At 38.0% G+C, this 19,236-nt stretch overlaps 5 protein-coding genes across 6 annotated transcripts in view; 3 read left to right on the forward strand and 2 right to left on the reverse strand.

Moving 5' to 3' along the window:
• Positions 1-56: 56 nt before the first annotated feature.
• LOC408526 (60S ribosomal protein L4) lies at positions 57-2,858 on the forward strand. The gene is made up of 8 exons (XM_026445399.1): positions 57-138; positions 598-775; positions 867-1,112; positions 1,354-1,478; positions 1,693-1,791; positions 1,879-2,150; positions 2,342-2,501; positions 2,574-2,858. The coding sequence occupies exons 1-8, from the start codon at positions 136-138 to the stop codon at positions 2,778-2,780; spliced, it is 1,290 nt and encodes a 429-aa protein (XP_026301184.1). The 5' UTR covers positions 57-135; the 3' UTR covers positions 2,781-2,858.
• A 67-nt stretch (positions 2,859-2,925) lies between these two features.
• LOC113219259 lies at positions 2,926-4,615 on the reverse strand. Its single transcript, XM_026445400.1, has 2 exons — positions 4,015-4,615; positions 2,926-3,949 (listed from the first exon to the last, which is right to left on the reverse strand). Exons 1-2 carry the CDS (start codon positions 4,234-4,236, stop codon positions 3,647-3,649), a joined length of 525 nt encoding a protein of 174 aa, XP_026301185.1. The 5' UTR covers positions 4,237-4,615; the 3' UTR covers positions 2,926-3,646.
• Positions 4,616-4,726: 111 nt separating this feature from the next.
• On the forward strand, positions 4,727-14,519 carry LOC408525 (neuronal acetylcholine receptor subunit alpha-10). The gene is made up of 9 exons (XM_392070.7): positions 4,727-5,084; positions 8,744-8,880; positions 9,569-9,723; positions 9,893-10,076; positions 12,079-12,295; positions 12,847-12,981; positions 13,619-13,797; positions 13,881-14,010; positions 14,082-14,519. The coding sequence occupies exons 1-9, from the start codon at positions 4,823-4,825 to the stop codon at positions 14,330-14,332; spliced, it is 1,650 nt and encodes a 549-aa protein (XP_392070.3). The 5' UTR covers positions 4,727-4,822; the 3' UTR covers positions 14,333-14,519.
• A 59-nt stretch (positions 14,520-14,578) lies between these two features.
• Positions 14,579-15,507, reverse strand: LOC410610 (calmodulin-like protein 4). Its single transcript, XM_394088.6, has 5 exons — positions 15,355-15,507; positions 15,243-15,273; positions 15,034-15,165; positions 14,785-14,967; positions 14,579-14,709 (listed from the first exon to the last, which is right to left on the reverse strand). The coding sequence occupies exons 1-5, from the start codon at positions 15,355-15,357 to the stop codon at positions 14,609-14,611; spliced, it is 450 nt and encodes a 149-aa protein (XP_394088.3). The 5' UTR covers positions 15,358-15,507; the 3' UTR covers positions 14,579-14,608.
• A 786-nt stretch (positions 15,508-16,293) lies between these two features.
• LOC410609 (disintegrin and metalloproteinase domain-containing protein 10-like) overlaps positions 16,294-19,236 on the forward strand; it is a 31,895-nt gene continuing 28,952 nt past the window's right edge. Inside the window, exons 1-2 of one of the 2 annotated variants that reach the window (XM_026445397.1) lie at positions 16,294-16,696; positions 16,785-16,961. The gene's annotated coding sequence lies outside the window, so the exon portion shown is untranslated. Of the gene's footprint in view, positions 16,962-19,236 lie in introns of both variants that reach the window. The other variant, XM_026445398.1, reaches the window with a different exon arrangement.

Consider the following 19,236-nt stretch of genomic DNA (forward strand, 5'->3'; position numbering starts at 1 on the left):
CTACATTCTGAGCATGCGCGACTTTTAATGTGTAATTTCCGCTCGCATCCAACTTCCTTTATAATCAGCTTAGGCGTACAAGCTGCCTCGTAAGTTTATATCTGATGTGTGAAAAGTTGTGAAAAGAGAGGTGAGATGGTAAGAAATTTGATATTTTGTTTGAAATTTAATAGAATCTAATATCTTATACAATTTTATTGCTAAAATATTTAATAATTTTAAAAAATTTTACATTTAAACTTAAGATTGTACACAGATCGCATAATTGGACCACGTGTAATCTGTGATACATAAATGAATATAGCTTATTTCTAATATATATTGAAGTATAAGTTACAATTCCATATATTTTTTTACTCTCTTTATTTTCTTTCTATTAAGTATAATAATTTGTTTTATCTTGTGTGAATATTATTTGTATTAAAAATATGAATATTTTTTTTATCAATTAGTCCGCCATATATTTCATCAATAGAATAGTTTTATCTGGAAATTCTTTTTTTCTTTTTGTTTTTTTTTTCTCATCAATTTTTAATAATTAAATATATTTAGATATAAATGGATTTTTATCTTATTTTTTGATTTTTCATTTTACAGTCGTTATCAACGGCGCGACCGCTTGTAACAATATATACCGATAAAAATGAATCTTCAGGCGATACAATTTCTCTACCGGCTGTCTTCAAAGCACCAATTCGGCCTGATATCGTGAATTTTGTTCACCAACAAGTCTCAAAGAATAGCAGGCAGCCATATTGTGTTTCTAAGGAAGCTGGTGAGCATATATTGTTTTGTGCCCAGTTTTTTTTTTTTTTATATTTTAAAGAACTAATATACAATTATTAAATGTAGGTTTCTTTTATTAGGTCACCAAACCTCTGCTGAGTCATGGGGTACAGGTCGTGCTGTAGCACGTATACCTCGTGTACGTGGTGGTGGTACTCATCGTTCTGGCCAAGGTGCATTTGGTAACATGTGTAGAGGTGGACGTATGTTTGCCCCAACAAAACCTTGGAGACGTTGGCATCGTCGAATTAATGTTAATCAGAAAAGATATGCCATGGTTTCTGCTATTGCTGCATCTGGTGTTCCAGCTCTTGTACAATCTAAAGGTGAATAGTCATTTTTTTTTTTTTTTTTTTTTTTTTAAGAAAAAATATATGATTCTATTTATTATTATTATTATTATTATTATTAGTCTATTTATTATTATTTTTATGATGATTGCTTTTGGTCCGTGTTTCTGATTTGCCATTGATTATTTATAGCAAAAGTATCTGATGCAGAAATTTTTATATATTTAATTTTTTCTAAATAGAGCAATTACTATATTATGTATTATTTTATGTTCAGGTCATATGGTTCAAGAGATTCCAGAACTTCCTTTAGTAGTATCGGATAAAATTCAAGAATATAACAAGACTAAACAAGCTGTTATATTTCTAAGACGTATTAAAGCATGGAATGATATTCAAAAAGTAAGTATATTTTAAATAATTTTTGCACCGTAGAATGTCCGCATCTTTGTTAAAATAATTTTAATTCAGATGCTCCTATCAGGTGCTATATAAACATGGTTATAATAGGCGTTCTTTACTAGCTAAATTAATTGCTAGGACAGGGTGTATTTAACCAAACAAATTAAATTAACATACATTGATTTAGAAAAAGATAATAACCTTTTATTTATAGGTATATAAATCTCAACGTTTTCGTGCCGGTAAAGGTAAAATGCGTAACCGTAGACGCATTCAACGTCGTGGACCTTTGATCGTATATCATCAGGACCAAGTATGTAGAAATCTAAAAAACAAAAAAAGATAATAACTTATTTGTATATCTTTCGAATATTTGTCATTTTTTTTATTTTATATTTAGGGAATTCGTAAAGCGTTCCGTAATATTCCCGGTGTTGACCTTATGAATATTAACAAAATGAACTTGCTTAAATTGGCACCTGGTGGTCATGTTGGACGTTTTGTAATTTGGACAAAATCTGCTTTTGAAAAATTAGATGCTCTTTATGGAACTTGGCGTAAGGAATCCCAACTTAAAGCCGATTACAACTTACCTTTCCCGAAAATGATGAATACGGATTTGTCGAGACTTTTGAAATCTCAAGAAATTCGTAAAGTTTTGAGAGCACCAAGGTATATAGATTTATATTATAAATTTTTAAAAAATATATTACACAATGTTTTATATATGATGAAATTTGGTCCGTGTTGTTGATTGACAGTGATTATAACTTAACCATATCTGACGTTTAATCTATATGAATCTTTTATAATAATCATTTCATATATGATATATTTACTACATACAAATTTCAAACTTGCAGAAAGAAAGTAGTCCGCAGAGTAAAGAAATTGAATCCATTGAGCAATACTCGTGCGATGTTGCGTCTTAATCCATATGCAGCTGTTCTGAAACGTGCAGCTATTTTAACAGCAAGGAAACGACAACAAGAAAGAGAGCTTGCTTTAGCGGAAAAGCGTGGGGTAAGTTAATTTTTTGATATCGAATAAATCTGTATATTTACCGATTTTATCGAAAATATTCGGTGTTCCCAGGTGAAGCTGCCAAAGAGTACACCAGCCGTCAAGACTAAGTTACTCCTTGAAAGACGCAGGAAGCAAATCTTGGCCGCAAGAGCAGCAAAACCTAAGAAAGCGGTAAAAGCAAAAAGTGCAACATCTGCGGCAAAACCGGCAAAAACCACAAAAGCATCCGAAAAATCGGCAAAAAGTAGCCAGAAAGCCGCACCCGCTAAGAAGTAAACATTTTTATTAAGAATTTGTTGTTGACCCATGAACTTTATTTGTTTTGAATAAAATGTGGGAAGACAACTACAGGAAGATCGGTCTTGTAATTGATGTAACTTGTATCTCCTACCTTTGATGTTAAATCTTTTTTAGGTATAAACATAATAATTAATTACATATAGTATTATGTTCTATTTCTTTTTCTTAAGGGGAGCACGCATAAAAATCGTGTCATTGAGTATTTCGATCGAAACTTCTTTCGCATTTGCTTCGGGTGGCATTAAGAAATTTAGATTTCTAATATTCGAAAAATCTTCCGAACTGTGCAATTTTAAATTCAATGTATTTTCATTCGCTAAAGTAGCTGTTCCTACTTTCAATCCTTCAGTCTTCATTTCTGCCTATATTGGATAAAGATATATGCATATATGTAGATACATATATATATTGATATATATATATATATATATATTAATAAAATTTTTCAATTTTTAATTGGGCAATTAATCTTAATGGAAAAAAAACATACGGCATAATATTCTTTATGATCAATAATATAAAAATTGGGAACTTTTTCAAATTTGAAACTCTTCTTCCGTCCATTTGTCATTATTTCAAAGTTCATATAATCATTTCGCTTTAAGGTGACGGTATTTTCTTGATTATTATGTAATAGTTTATCCATAATAAAGTTAAACATCAAAAATTATTTAAAAAAAAAAAGTTACGGAAATTTTTTTGAAATCATTTTCACGGGTCAACTAAACGAAGTTGGTAGAATAATCTTATATCGAAATCGTTCTTTTATCTTTATCGAATTTGACATTTTGTTCACAACTTCATAGAAGAATATCAAGAAATACTTTCTTTCTCAATTTTTCTCAATATATCTTTTTCATTTTGCTAAGTTTTATCGCCGGAGCCGTGAGCACGAGCGTCCTATGTTTATTATCCACCACGGCTCGAACTTTTGCGTTGTCAATACCATCTGGTATTAACAAATTTTCGCAATGTTTCATCATTTTTTTAATCACATCGGTAAAGATTGGTTTTTCGTTCATCTCTGGTAATTGTTTGGCAAATTGATCGTCTAAGGGTTTAATCATGTTCACGCGAAGATTATTCCCTTTCACGGTTATTTTAATAGATGACAGGTCTACCTCTGGCGCCAACAACATTCTTGTCTACGATACAATAACGATAAATGTATCACTGATTTAATTTAACTGAAAAGTTAGTTGGGTTGAACCTCATAAACGTTATCTGGTCGAATTCCGCTAGACACGATTTGCGTTATGTAATTGGTTTCCATTGGTTTTACGACAGTTTTGTTCGATTCTTGTTTAACCTGATTTCCAAGAGAACTCGACGTTTTAAGAAACTTGAGGGAAGCCGAGCATTTCGGGCAATGCCTAGTATCAATTATTATATCACCATTGCACTTTATACAGTTACTTTTCTTTACATCCATTTTTCAGATACTTTGAAGGCATATAATTATCATTATCAAATTCACTCTAGCCTGTGAAAGACAACTCGAATACAACGTTGAAATGGTATAACGGGGAATTTTTCACGATATTGTTATAATGCTAAAACTCACAGACTAAAATGTGATACGCCTTTGTACTATAGGTTTACTTGTCAATTTAAAAAATCGTGCCGGGATGACAGGTGAAAATCAATGGATACGAAACAACAAAAGAATGCGAACACCTCTTTTTACATTATGAGATTCTATCAATCGTCAAATAACTTTTATCCCTTTGTTAAAAATTATCATCGATGGAGCGCAAAAGGAGAGTATTTCTCAAAATTTTCTACACGATACAAACTTTGATGAAAAATTTCACTATATCATAATCTTTCTAACGATAATATCAATTCTAAAAAATTGATTCTAGTTAATCAAGAATTAGAACGGAGAGATTCGAAATGACGGAAAGCCCCGTTTAATTCCATTTTCCATCGCGGAATTATCCGTTAATCGAATCAAATTTCTAATCGACGGAAGTGGTGGTGATCCTCTTTGGGAGGATCGGGCGCGAAACGCCAGAATGATTCCAACCTCGTACAAGCAGCCAGTTTGTTTAACATTCGTGTCTGCATTGTTTGAAACGCCTGCGCGAATTTTCTTGGGAATAGAGGTGCGCTGGAGTAGGGGTAGCGCGGGATTCAGGGTCGAAATTGCACGGTGGTTGAAAAGCATCGGATACCAGTCGAGGACAGGCGGTCTCGCGTTTAAGTGGTCCATCAATTCCATGTCGCCTTTGGTCCTGTTCTTTCATTACGGAGTTTTGGCCATCATTTTCGGGAACGGTAAGTCGTTTTTCCTATCATTCTTTCGAGTAAATTTAAGTCTTCTCTTTTAAGTTTTGCAAATATCGTGCCGCGGATTTTACTCTTTCATCTTTGAAATTGAATTTTACAGGGAAAAAAGAGGGAATCAATTTTCATTGACACGTATAATAATGTTTCTTTTCTTATACGTTTAAATGGTGTAAAATTAATATAAGTATCTTTTATTTCTATTACTCGTTTCTTCAAACTTTTCTCAAACAAGCAATCGTTCAAATATAATTACTTTGAGATATACAATGAATTACTGATATAAAAAAAAAGTTTTTTCTCATACGACCTATTGAAATCTTCACTCGATCAAATCTGAAAATTGATCGCTATATCATGTTATCCGAACGAGAGAGCAAATAGAGTTGAAGAAAAAGTACATAATCTTGTTTGCATACCAGATTGAATCTCGATGCGTAGCCAACATCGAACTCGAAAAGTGGTGATTAAGGATGCCGGCCTCGCGATTAAAGGTAATTTCTTCTGTCTATCCGGTAACTGGATTGCCTCGGCCTACAGGATTTTACGAGAAGCAAGAATTTTACGAGAATCGATAAACGAGTTAGTTTCCTTCCTTCGAAAAATTTCCCGCTCGATCTTTAAATGGCCAACGTGTTTATCGTCCCTCGATGAATTTGATTTTATCCTCAATTTTCTCCCTTCAATCTCATTCCTCATCATTCAAACCTGTCAAATTTCTTCTGAATATTTCATTACGTATTTTACATATTATAGAAAAATTGTGGTCAAAATTTCTCGATATCGATAGAAGATTGTTCGATCGTGGATTATTATTATTTTTATTTTTTTTGGTTTTAGAAAACATGGAAACGTAAAACGTAAATGTTCGCATCTCGAGATTACTGTCCACGAGGAGGGGTCAAGGAAAGCTAACTTCTCGTTAAGATGCAAATAACAAATAGTGAGGAACTTCCTGCGGGCCGTATTCTAACGGACCACTTTAACTTGTTTCCAGGGAAATAAACGACCTCGATTTCCCTTCCCCGCCGAGGAATTATAGGAAAGAACGGTAACGGTTGAATAATTCGCGTAATCCCCGTCTCTTTTTTTGTCTCTCCGAATGATGGAGAGATAATACTCTCTCTTCTAAAAAAAAGAAGAACGCATAAAGGTATACATTATTCCTCCTCCCTTTATGCCCGTGTATACACACTTGCATAAGCCGAGGCATTAAACTCGAACATGTAAATTCTGTACGATGCAAATGTTCGTTAACGTATAACTTTTATGCGTGCAAGTTGCGCCATAACCATAAGGCATAAAGTCCTCTCCTATATTTGCATACGTGTGCACCTTCCGCCACGAGGCGGAAATGAACAATTAAAAGTGAAGGAAGAAGAACGGGGAAGGAGGGCACTTACCGGTAGAGGGAACTGTCCTCAAGTTTGCTTCCCAGAGTTAAGCTCGGTTCAATTGGCCGACAGTTTTCAAACCTCTCGAGGTTCCCGTGTAAACCTTCCTCTTTTGCAAACATTCCCTCCCTCCCCGCTAATTCCACGAATCGTCGAACAAACGGTCAAGACTCGACGCCATAACGTCCTTGAAAAATCGACTCCTTCCTGTTCGAACAGATCGATTTGTTTACCGGGTCGGGATCATTAGAATCAAGCGCGTTAATCGTTCTGGAGAAAAGTTTTCAAGCTTGAGAGCGTGGCTCGTTAAAAGAGGAGCTGAGGAAGATGAATTTTTTAATAATGCAACGACCTGGCGAAGGAACTTTCCAAAAAAGGAGAGATGAAAAAGAAAGGCGTCCGTAGAAAATTAAAAAGCTTTCAAAGTTGTACACGACGAGTACTTTTCCAAGCGAATCCGTTTCATTCTTCGACGATTTCTCGTTCTCCGAATATTTTCTTTTTTTTCCATTTTCCTCGATAACGTTTTGTCAAAATTTTTCTTTATCCTAGGAGCATCGAAGGATTGTTTGGATCGAAGAGATCTTGGATCGTCGTTGTCACGGGTTGTTAGAGGATTTATTTCATTTCGAGGGCCCTCGAACGGCGCGCGAACGAAAGAATCGGATGTCGGGCATCGATCGCGTATCGATCCCGCCGCTTCGATTGCCCGCTAATTCGCTCGAATCAAATTGAATCCTCGAACGTTCGGCTTTTTTCGGCGGAAATCTTCTTTCGATATTCGTTTCTCGTCGCGAATACTCGATGATCCGGATTTCTTTTTTTTTTTTCTGCTATTATTATCGTTACGCAAGCGTCATCTGCGGCGTCATTCAAATAAATTTCTCTCGTTCGGTCGTGGAACGAAGGAACGAAAGTATGGAACGAATCCGAATTTCACGAGCTCGTGAAAAAAAAATTCGCGCACTGATTCTTCCGAAAGCGCGAATCACGAACGCGGGAGTCTGGTAAACGGCGATGAATAGAATTTCCGCGATGAAGAAAAAGCGGATTTTCGCGGTTCTTTTTCCATCCTCTGCGAAAAATTTCTCTTAAACGTTACGCGAGCGTGCGGTTGGAAAGCGTGTCGAAAAGCGTGTATTCCCTTCTCGCAAATTTAAATTATCGACATTATCCGAAACCATAAAAGAAGAAGAAAGAGACGAACCGTGAAAAAGATAGATCGATCGATTAAAATTAGATCCCTTCGCTTTTTCACTCGATCACTTTTAACGAATTTTCGCGTATTTTACGAGGATTATTTAAAGAAAAAAAAAGAAAAGCGCAAGTCGAGAAGCGAAAAATAATTTTCAGGAAAAAATTTATTTATATGATTTTTAACAATTTTTTTAAAGGATCGGAGGGATAGATTAAATAATTGGGAAAAGAGGAAAGCCTTCGCGTCGCGGGATACGTATATCGCGACGCGTGACGTCGATTTAACGATCGGAATTAAGAGGGGGGAAAATTCGCTGAACCGTGGGTTACTTTCGCGACCTTACATCCCTCAAACGCCAAAACACTGGAGCAGCCTCGAAAAAAACTTGCCTGGAACCTGAAAAAAAAAGAAAAGAGAGTAAAAAAAAAAATCGTAACCACCTCTTTTTGAGGAGGGAGAAAAATTCATCAAAGTAAGTTCGAAAAGGAGGAGTGTTTAGGAAAATTTTAAGAGATCAAAGGATACTTTCTTGCTTTCTGTCTTGTTTCTTTAATCAATCGGACAAGTAAATACCCGTTGTCTCATCATTGTCTCTCCGCGGAGAGAGACGTCCTTTATCTAATTGAGGTTTGAATGCAACGCCTGGTGAGCTTGGAGAAAAGATGAAATGAAGGGCAGATTACGTTGGTCTACGGCAGGGTTTCCCCGGCGTTTCGAGGCACAATAGCCACCTCGATGAAACGGGCGGTGGTTTCTGATTCACTGGAAACACTATAATGGATATCCTTGATTTAAGGAAAGAGAGATTAGATTCGTGATTAGAGATCGAAGGCACGGATTAAATTTGCAGGAAACAATCTGTCAAGCAAAACTTGGCTTCTCCTTTTTCATATTCTAATTCGTTATATTCTCTCGTCCTTTAAAATTGTTACATTTTTTTGTAAAAAAATAAGTTTCGCGCACGCGAAAGGAAAAAAATCCATCGCAACAATTTTCCAAAATTTAATTCTTCTTGAATATCGGACTCCGTTGAATTCCGCGCATACTTGCTTTTCCAGGTTTTGGGGATGAACACGAATATAGATTGACGAAATATCTGCTCGATGGATACGACGCCGGTGTACGTCCAGCCGAGAATTCCTCCCAACCCCTGGCGGTCGTCTTTGGCCTTTCTCTTCATCACATAATCGACGTGGTGAGTAAAGAGAATTTTGAAACGAGAGGAGAACGAACTTTGCTCCCCGAGTTCAACTTTAAACTCGATGTAAAAGTGATTTTCAAACTTTCTGATGACGGTCAATTTTCCCAATTTCTCGGAGAAAATCAACGTTCCTTTTTTCATGGACGAATATAACCATAAAGATCGGAGCGGGGACAGGAATTTGACAGGGAAAAATCAAGATTTAGACTCCGTGGAAATCGACCGAAAATTGCCACTCGCGTTGCTCCTTCGCTCGGTGGGGAAAAAAATATGAAATTCAGGTCGACCCTGTTCCAAGTGGCATTAATTTCCACTTGGGCAAAAGTATCGGCATTCCACCGATACGCGGCCGTTTAGTCCTGGAAATATCGATTTGTATTCATTACGTGACGCGTATGTATGTGTATACGCGCGTGTATGTGTATGTGTATCTCCTTTCATACTCTCGACGAGAGTGCATCGTGGATCGAAAATACGATCTCGGCGAGCGAGAGACTTTTGGAGAGGTCCCCTGTCACGGATCTAATCGGGAATACCTAAGACAAATGGCAGGGAGGGAGCGGCACACCTCGGTGTAATAACTTTGGCAGATTTGTCTCGCGTATACTCGATCGCTCTTTCATCATCCAGATATATTTTTCTTATTACGCGGCGATAAATGTTGGCGATTTTTCGTTCGCAGGACGAGAAGAATCAGATACTGACGACGAATTGCTGGGTGACACAGATTTGGACGGACCATCACCTGAAATGGAACGCCTCGGAGTTCGCGGGGATCCGAGTGATTCGTGTTCCTTACAATCGCGTCTGGAGGCCGGACACGATCCTCTACAACAAGTAAGCGATGATTGTTTCGATAGAAAAGAGAAATTGTTGGAATATTGGCATCGTCGAAACGAGAATGGTAAAGGAGAGCTCGATATTTTCGGGTTACGTTCTATCATCAGGATAGAAGTTTCGATATCGATTACACCAGCGTTTCTTCCATGATCGGTTTTGTTCGTAGCGCCGATCCACAGTACAGCTCGGCAGTCATAAATACGAACGTGATAGTGAGTCACACGGGGGAGGTGGTGTGGTTGAGCCATGGGATATTTCGCAGCAGCTGCGACATCGACGTCGAGTTCTTCCCCTTCGACGAGCAACGCTGTGTGTTGAAATGGGCCTCCTGGACGTACGATGGATACCAAGTAAGATCAATTTTCCGAGGGGAAATTTCTCTTCCTTTCTACTCGCTTCGAAATCTTCCCCTCCCTATTTGTCTACGAAACGATCGAAATCTGAAAGCGAAAGATGGAGAGGGGATGTTCGTCGAAAGCTGTCGAAAATTTCGAGAACAGAATTGGGCAATGGGAATTTCCAGATCGCGAAATTCAGCATACCGATAAAATGCAGTTTTCCACGCAATTAACTCGAACTATAACCAAATGCTGAAATGGTGAAATCTACGAGAAACCAACGCGTCCGTGTATTTTATTCGAATCGATTTTTAAATTACTCCATTGTTCTCCATTCATCTTTTTTTACCTTTTTCTTTCCGACTATGAAACACGTTTATTATATCTATATATATATTTTCTTTTCTCTACGAGATTCTTAAGAAAACTTCTCAAATATCATAGCAGTGTAAAATAATGTTACGCGGTCAAGTAGCGTTTAAGGGAAACAAGAGATTTAATCGGGGAGCGATGTGCGGCCCGAGCCTCCCCTGCATTGCCCTCAATTTCACGCAGTTCCTCTCTCGGGACAGGATATGCAGATTAGAATGTGATATATATCGGAGAGCCAGACAATAAAAATATCCGTGCACAGAGAGCGGGAACGAGTTTAACCGAAACCTTGACACTTGACATTGGTGTCCACTAAGTTCCGTTCCAAATATCCCCTTTGTCCTCTCCGGTTTCCGGTCCCCCTCTCTCTCTCTCTCTCTCTCTTTTAGAAATCTAAATCTAAATCTATTTAATCCGATCCTTTCTCCCGCGTTATCACCACGCGCACCGTCTTAAAAATCCGTGAACGCTTTTATGAACGCCGGGATTAAAAGTTGAATGCAAAGAGCTTGCATATGGACGAGATGATCTTCGAAACGATATGGAAAAAAAAAGGAAAGAAAGAAAAGTAGTTCGATTAAATTAATTCGAGGATGTTCTCGCGAGGGAATTTACGTTAAATTTATTTGCGCAAGTTTTGCGTTACGTAGTTTGAAATATGAATTTTGATAGAACTGTGCGCGAAATGTGTGCATGGTAATTAATGTGAAAAGTTTGAGCATTATATCTTTTCGTGTATCTTTGCTTTAATTGTAATTAACAATCAAAGTATAGTAATTATTTCCAAGAGATTTATTATTGAAATACGATGTTTTTATTTCTTTAATTTAGAGCACTTTCTCTTCGGGTCGCCGGTAAGAAAATCGTGATACAAAAACGATAACGTTGGGACAGATTTCTCGCGTGATCGGAATAGGATTCGGCCCTTTCCGAGGTCCAGGGCCGCTTAACGGGGGACAAATCGAAAATGCCGGCTCGGCAGATCGCAAAAATGGCACTGGCAAATCGAACAGCTTAATCCCAAATGCGAGAAGAATTCAATGCGAGTCGTTTCTCCACGGAGCCGACGAAGCTCCACGCTCCAACCCATCCTTTCACAGAGTTTTCCCATTTCCTATCCCTCATGCCGTGGAATACATTTTGCGTGTCGCTACGTTTTGCCTTTTCGAAATACCTTCGGAAAATACGTTTCCTCCCTCCCTTTCCACGTTACGTTATATGGGAAAAAACTCCGTCCGTTTAAATTGATCGAATGCTAGGAAATTAACGACGAGTAGTGGAAAGAAAATTCCACGATTTTTCGCTGAAAAAAAGAAATCGTATCCTTCGAAAATAACCCCATGCCTGACGATACAAGCTATATTTTCTATCCTACGTCACATCGAATACGATTCTACGCTTGGATTCGTTTTTCTCTTGACACCTGTCTGTCCTGTATTATCTCTGTCTGAAATATACCGACACGTAATCGCGTTCCATCCCGTTGGATCTAATTCAAATCGACGATTTAACGTTTCGATCCAGAGAACATTAGTTTCATCCTCCTTCTTTGGAGAGATAATTGCTCCCCGTAAAACGTGGTTTTTGATAAATCAATATATATATATCTGAAAGAGTATTAAAAACGTTACGGTTGATACAGTTGGAGTTGGAGAAGCAAAGCGAGCAAGGAGACGTGAGCAATTATCAAGCGAACGGTGAATTCGACTTGGTCAATTTCTCCGCGAGAAGGAACGTGGAGTATTACTCCTGCTGCCCGGAACCGTATCCGGACATCACTTACGAGATACGATTGCGACGTCGACCGATGTTTTACGTCTTCAATCTGATACTTCCATGCATACTCATCAACAGTGTCGGTGAGTATATATATATTGTTTTCTCATATCTATTGTTTCGTTTCGAAGAGCGTATTATGAGAATTTGCAATATCGCCAAGTTAAGGGACGATACACGGTTGTTGTACAAAGGTGGAACAGGGTCAAGCGTTCTTATCGGATCTGGAGGAGGAAATTTCATTAAAGCGCTCGAATCGTACGAAGGGAATGACGAGTCTCTGAGTCATCATCTTCTACTTCTTCTTCTCTGATAGCAGAATTTTCCTCCTCTCCTGGAAAAGATAGAAGGGAAAGAAGATGCATTCTGTGAATGTTTGTATAGGAAACGAGCACGAGGCTAGAATCGGTTAACAATGAGAGCTCGTCCTCCACTCGATTTTTCGCGCTCCAACTTTCCTCGCCCCACCCTCTTCTCTATTTGCTTCCCCGACACGAAAAGTTTGACGCTCTCGCTCCCAGAATCGTCTTAGAAATTCCTGCGAATCCCATTCGATATTCCGTGACGGGGAAGCACCGAGCTCTCCAACTTTTTTCCTTTCTTTCTTTTTTTCAACTCGTCTTCGTTTGTTCAGCCCTGTTGGTATTCTACGTGCCGTCTGAATCGGGGGAAAAAGTCACCCTCGGGATTTCGGCCCTCCTCTCTATGACGGTCTTCCTAATGACTATTCGCGAGTCACTGCCGCCCACGGAGAAAACACCATTAATAAGTGAGTATTTAATCGACGATAATAGCTCCCTCGAGTCTCTCAAGTAAAGTTGTTAGCGACGAATCATCGTAAAAATAATAATAATAATAAATTCAGCCGTCATTATTATCGTATAAAAATCGAGACGAGAGAGGAGAGACGATGAAAGAAGAGACATTGCAATCGTTATCTGTATTCGCTGAAACGTGAAATTCTGTCTCTATTGGTTAAAAAAAAAAAACTTTCCTTTACATTTCTCTCTTCCCCAAAGGGGGATCGGTGATACTTTGTTCGAGATACGATATCGAACGACGAATTGTTGCGAATAGAATTTGCGTAAAAGGTTTCAGATATATTCGTGGCACAATGATTGGTAGTATGAATGGTAACAATAGTGGAGGCATGTTGATTGAAAACTCCCAAATGTCTCTTTGAAAGTCCTCCGATGGACCGACGCGATGTTGGAATCGCGTTTATCCCATTGTGGAAAACATCGTACTCGATTGCATTTATCGCGAAATTCCCTAATTGGGAACTCGCTGGACAATTAATTTATACAGAAACGCGTTGGTGGAAAGTTAGTAGCCAGAGTTTTAATCAGATTATGGGATAAACGGTTAATTCGTTCGCGTATTAATTATCTATTATCTGTTTTCAGGTCTTTATTACGGTGTCAGTATATGCCTGGTGACATTCGCTTCAGCGTTAGCGGTGGTCACGTTGAATCTTCATCACCGCGGTGTTCGTGGTACCAGAGTACCGGGTATCGTTAGATCGTTGGTGTTGGACAAGCTCGCAAGGATAGTGCTCCTCAACTTTCAAGAGGAGAGAAGATCGGTAAGATCTTTCTCGAACGCGAGATTTCTTATTTATTTCCCTTCGTCGAACGTCGCCATAAACGATTGCACGATTTGCATTAGGAACCGGTCGAACCGCCGAGAAGAAAAAACAATTGTCCGCTTCACTGCAAACCGGAGCTGGGCCAATCGCAATCGTCGCCCAAGTTCGTAGCCAGAAGGGAGGAGAGTAATAGCAGCAGTCCTAGTTTAGGTGAGTTTCGCGGGATTTGTGTGAAAATCCATCGGTTGTTCCGACAAACTTAAGAAAGAAACCTGGTGCAGATCTTGGAAAAGAAGGTGGCCTTGAGGCGCAATGGTCACGCGTGCTAGGGAGGGTGCACGCGACTATAGAGAGAAACGAGAAACGGCTCGCGGAGCAGGATCGTCGCGAGCGAATGGAATTTGATTGGAAACAGGTCGCGTTGGTCAGCGATCGAGCGCTTCTTTGCGTTTTTTTTTTGACCACGATCGTCAGCACCACGGTCATCCTGTGTGGTTCTCCGCCAAGCGCGAACATTGCCAAAGAGGGTTAAGAGAGATAAGAAAATGGACGATGGTAGAAATACGGAATTCGAGTAACTTTGTTTCAAATAAGATCCATGATATAAGTATTCAATTACACTTGTAACTATTATATAAGCAATTTTAGGGATAAGTATGTACGTACAACGTTCGTTCGTCGAAGATAAGTTGCTGGAAGAATAAATTCTTTTTCTTTTATGATCATTTTTATCCTTTTATTAATTAAATACGTGTGTATTGTGTAAAAAGTATATAAATATCTTTAAAAAATATGAAAAATATTTATTTTAATAGTAATCAGGTACAGGTGCACAAGCTATTTTAACAAAATCTTCGTACTTTACTTGTCCATTTGGAGATACATTTGCCTCTCTGAAAATTTGCTCCACTGGAAATTAAATATTAGATAAATGATACAATGATTGTTGGAATTTATATTTTTTTTTAGTAATAAAGGACCAACCTTCTTTGTTACTCAATTGTTCACCCCAGTGGAGTAACATATGCGCTAACTGTCTAGCTGGTATAGTGCCAGTCCTAAATTTATCTGCAGCTTGAAAAGCATCTATCACTTCTTTTGGTAAATCTTCAGCTCTAGTTTGTAGATGCATAACTTCCAAGAAATCGGCGAAAGACATTTTTCCACCTAAGATAATTGTATATGAGATAATTTTAAGAATTTAAGAATTTTATTTATACAATTTATTTGTACCTTTATCTTTCAAATATTTATTTAATTCTGCAATAGTTGGACTTAATCCTAATGATCTCATAATGATTGTAAGCTCATCCAAAGTACGTATTTGACCATTCCTTGCAAATAGATAAAAACATTCCCTGAATTCTGTAAGAGAACAAAGCTTTATTTTATAACTTTATTTTATAAATAATAATTCTGAATAATAAAAATTAACACAGTACCATCTATATCTTCCTCTCGAAAATAACGAGCCTAAAAATAAATATAAAAATGAATAAGGATAAGTATTAATATTTTTTATAAAATTTATATCTCTATAAAAGTTGCAATTACCATAATACAAAACTTTGTTATTACTTTTCGTTTACGTGTCAAATAACGTTATCCAAGATAAGGTTAAGTTACTGAGTAACATAACCTTATCCGACTTTTTCACTGTATAGAGGCGACACCCTCGAGTGTTACGTACATTAATTGTAACAATCAGTTACCATTAGCGATCGATCGATCTTCATTTAAATTTCATATGATAATTTTATTTCTCTTGATATTATTAATCAATAATGATAACAGAAGTACATGATCTTTTATTCATATAAATTGTTCGTGGTTAGCATAATGAATCTGCAAAATAGTACTTGAGACAGTTTTAAATCAAAAGTTTAAACTTTAATTTCAAATTAAAAGAATTTTAAATTATATTTTATAGAATTACAAAATATTTTATTTAAATAGAGAAAAAAAGGAAAGAAAAAAGAGGAAAAAATACAAAAGTATTTTAGTTTGATCAATTATGGTCAACACTAACAAAAAGGAAAAGTAAACAAAATACATATAATATATTTTGCTATAATAAAAGATAGTTGGATTGAGAAAAGCTAAATTAAATAAGTCTGTTGCAAAATAAGTTTTAAGTTAAATAAATTTTTGACAAAGAAATTTTTTAAACAATTCAATTTCATTGATATCACATGTTCACCTTCTTCCATTTACCGTATAATTGCCGTTATAATTGGCCTTGTAAATATGTGAACAAGAATTCAATGATATAATATAGAATTTTCATTTATATTTTCGTATCAAAAAATAACTCATATTTCATCATAGATGTGTCAATATTAGATAAATTTTATTAAATAAGATTGCAATCATGTTTATTATTTATCGAAGGAGTATTTTGCAAAAAAAAATGTAGTGATTATGATAAATTCTGATAAAAATCGGTAAAAAAAATTGCGATATCCAAGTATCGATTATTTTCCATTGGTACCAACCTTACAGGATGATGATCGTAAACCCTTCGGTCGCCCTTCTGTTTCAGGAATACTCCTTTCCTTTGACCGACGACTAAGGTCAAGTTACAGGGAGGTGGGAGTCGGTACATGATAGTAGAGTGGGGTACTTCCACTGGGAAGGGTTGATGGTACAGCGTGCCACTATTGGAAAGCGTCGCTTCGCGTCCAGACCAGGCTTGGTCTTTGAAAAAGAAAGAGCGCGCGCTATCAGGGGAATAAGAATGGATATAGGAGAGTTTGTAAGGCAGAAGGAGAGAGGGCGCAGTACAGCTGGGTCGAACACGACGTGGTAGGGGAAGTCGTTGTCCTCGGAGTCTTCGTTCGCACGAGTTCCCGTCAGTGCAACGCGGAACGCGTTCCTGTACGTATTGTTGAGTGGGGTTAGTGTCGCATCTACCATTTCCTTTATTTCTATCTCTCTTTTTCTGTCTAACTATAAATTTCTTTGTTCATTGTTGAACACGAGAGGACGACAACACGCAATCGTGCGACACACGTGTGATACCGTGGGCAGTTAGTGCAGTGTGACAGGATGCGGTACAATGACCGTAAATGAGTAATCGACGGTGCTGGCAGAACCGGTCGGAAGGACGAGGATCGCGGCGGAAAGGACGCCTGTGGCAGGACTCGAGCCGTTGTGCATAGGTAGGTGTCAAATAATATGCGAGAACAGGGAGCACGCGCAATATTCTACGTGCGAATCTCTCTTTTTCCTTTTCCCTCGGTATTTCCTTTTCTATCTTTTTCTCTCTATCTCATAATCTATCTCTCGATTTATCTCTCGGTTTTTTCGTTTTCGCTCGCGTGGCTAAGCAATAGTTTTTTCTCGTCGTGCAGGTCTAACCCTGCGTTTCTTCGGTGTACCTTTCCTCGGTACATATCGAGAGGTATGCAAGTCGTTCGAAGAACGATGCCAGATTTCCCTCGCGATCACCGAGATTATTCAGATATATAATGCCACGTTATATCGCTATCGAAATTTATGAAAATGCGCGTCGCGTCGTTACAAAGCATCGAGATTCATTGCACGCATATTCCTTCGTTGTTTTGTATAATAGTGTGTTTACGTCGGATTACACGCGCACGATGGAAGATTTAAATGTCACGTAAAACGCATCCCCAGCGCCACCAGAATGTCTGGCGGAAGTTATTTCGGCGGATACTAACTTTTTCGACTTTTCGAATTACACGAATTGTTGAACGCAATTATAGGTTAGCTCGATATATTTTACGCTTGTATCTTTTTTCAAAGCAATCACGAGGGATTTTATGAATTTACAAAGTAAATCGAAATTAGGGGCAAAAGATATAATGAAAAGAATCGTTGTTATCTTTGCGAAAAATTGCAAAAGTTATAAGACTTTAATTGTCGTTTAATTGTCGAGAAAAGCGAGCGTTAAACGCGAGCTCTGGATATCGAATTGACGCATGTAACGCTATGGAGCGTTGCATAAGGCCGCTTATCTATGTGAAAGTTATATTAAAAAAAAAAAATAAGCAAAGGAGCCCGTTAGGAGGTCGAAAACCATTGTTCACCGCACGATACTCGCTCGGCGAATACAAAAGGATGCGTTAAGACTAATTAATGTTATCAGGCGGCGAAGTTTCCCGCTGAATTGCCCAGCTCCGTGTAATTGCAAACTATGCTTAGCCAATATCATACCATCGATATTGCACAACAACTTGCCTCATTTCGATTCAGTTAATTCGATACGCCGTTTAAACAACACACTGTATTATACATAATGGTTAATCCATCAACATCCATGTCGAATCTCGTTAACTGTAAATTACAAGTCTTTGTACTTCGAAACCCTTCTAATTCGATCTCATCCGTTCGATCGTTCCTACGCCACTCGATACTAATCACAATGGAAACTTGAAATTAATAATCCCGAAACTCTCTGGCTTGCCTCCGTTAGACGCGATTTCCCAAATGAACGTAATCATGGCTCGTGCTAATCGCCTTAAGACAGGAATTAATAATCCTCGCACGTTCGCGATTCGTCTTCGTAATTTCATCCGCTCGGCAGGAAATCACCGAGATTCTCTCAATTTTATCCGGAACGGACGAAAGTTTGCGGTGACTTCGACTCGGTTACGAACCGTTCTTTTATAATTGCTTTTTAGAGTAGTTGCACCGCATGGGCCTCTGTGCCCATGTTGTGCTCCATCGATGAACGGTTAGGACATTACGCAAAACATGTTTTCGCCGGTGAACGTTACGAGGTAACGGTTCAGCGAGGCGCGTTCGATGGAAAATTGTCCGATATTCGCCGTTCGATATACGCCGAGGTGTACGATCGGAATTCACGATTCTCTATATCCACGCTACCTCGGAATTTTACGCATTTTTACCAATTTCAGTTTGTTTTATGTCGCGGATTCGCGCACGTTCGAAAAATATAATACACCTCCCTCGTGTAAAAATTTCCCGGTTTAAAATTTGTATCGATAGATGTGAGAACTATAGGTAGAAATTTCTCTCCGCTGATAGTTAATTAATTAATCATAATTTCGCGCGAGTTTCGAGATTGATCGAATTTCTTTTATTATCTCCCGATAACATTCTCGAATATCCTAATTTCTTCGAAATCAACCAGCATTATCGAGCATACCGTTATATGAATCCACAGCCGAGCTTACCGTGCCGACCCGATTTTCCCGCGGCTAAATCCGACACGTTAATTTAAAAGTTCACCCGGTAGAAATTTCATCCGGACACCGGGACGAGTGTTTCGAATAATGAGAAACGTTCCCTCGGTCGGTTTAATTCCCGCCCCAAAGAAAATTAACTGCACTCGCTTGCAACTTGGGGACGTGAATCGGGGTAAAAATTGGAAAGGAGGGGGGGAGAGAAAAAAGGAAGAAAGAAAGAAAGAAAAAAAAGACAGCAAAAAAGAAGAGAGGGGAGGATCGC

Source organism: Apis mellifera, linkage group LG15 (assembly GCF_003254395.2).
Source record: "Apis mellifera strain DH4 linkage group LG15, Amel_HAv3.1, whole genome shotgun sequence".
NCBI lineage: Eukaryota > Metazoa > Arthropoda > Insecta > Hymenoptera > Apidae > Apis > Apis mellifera.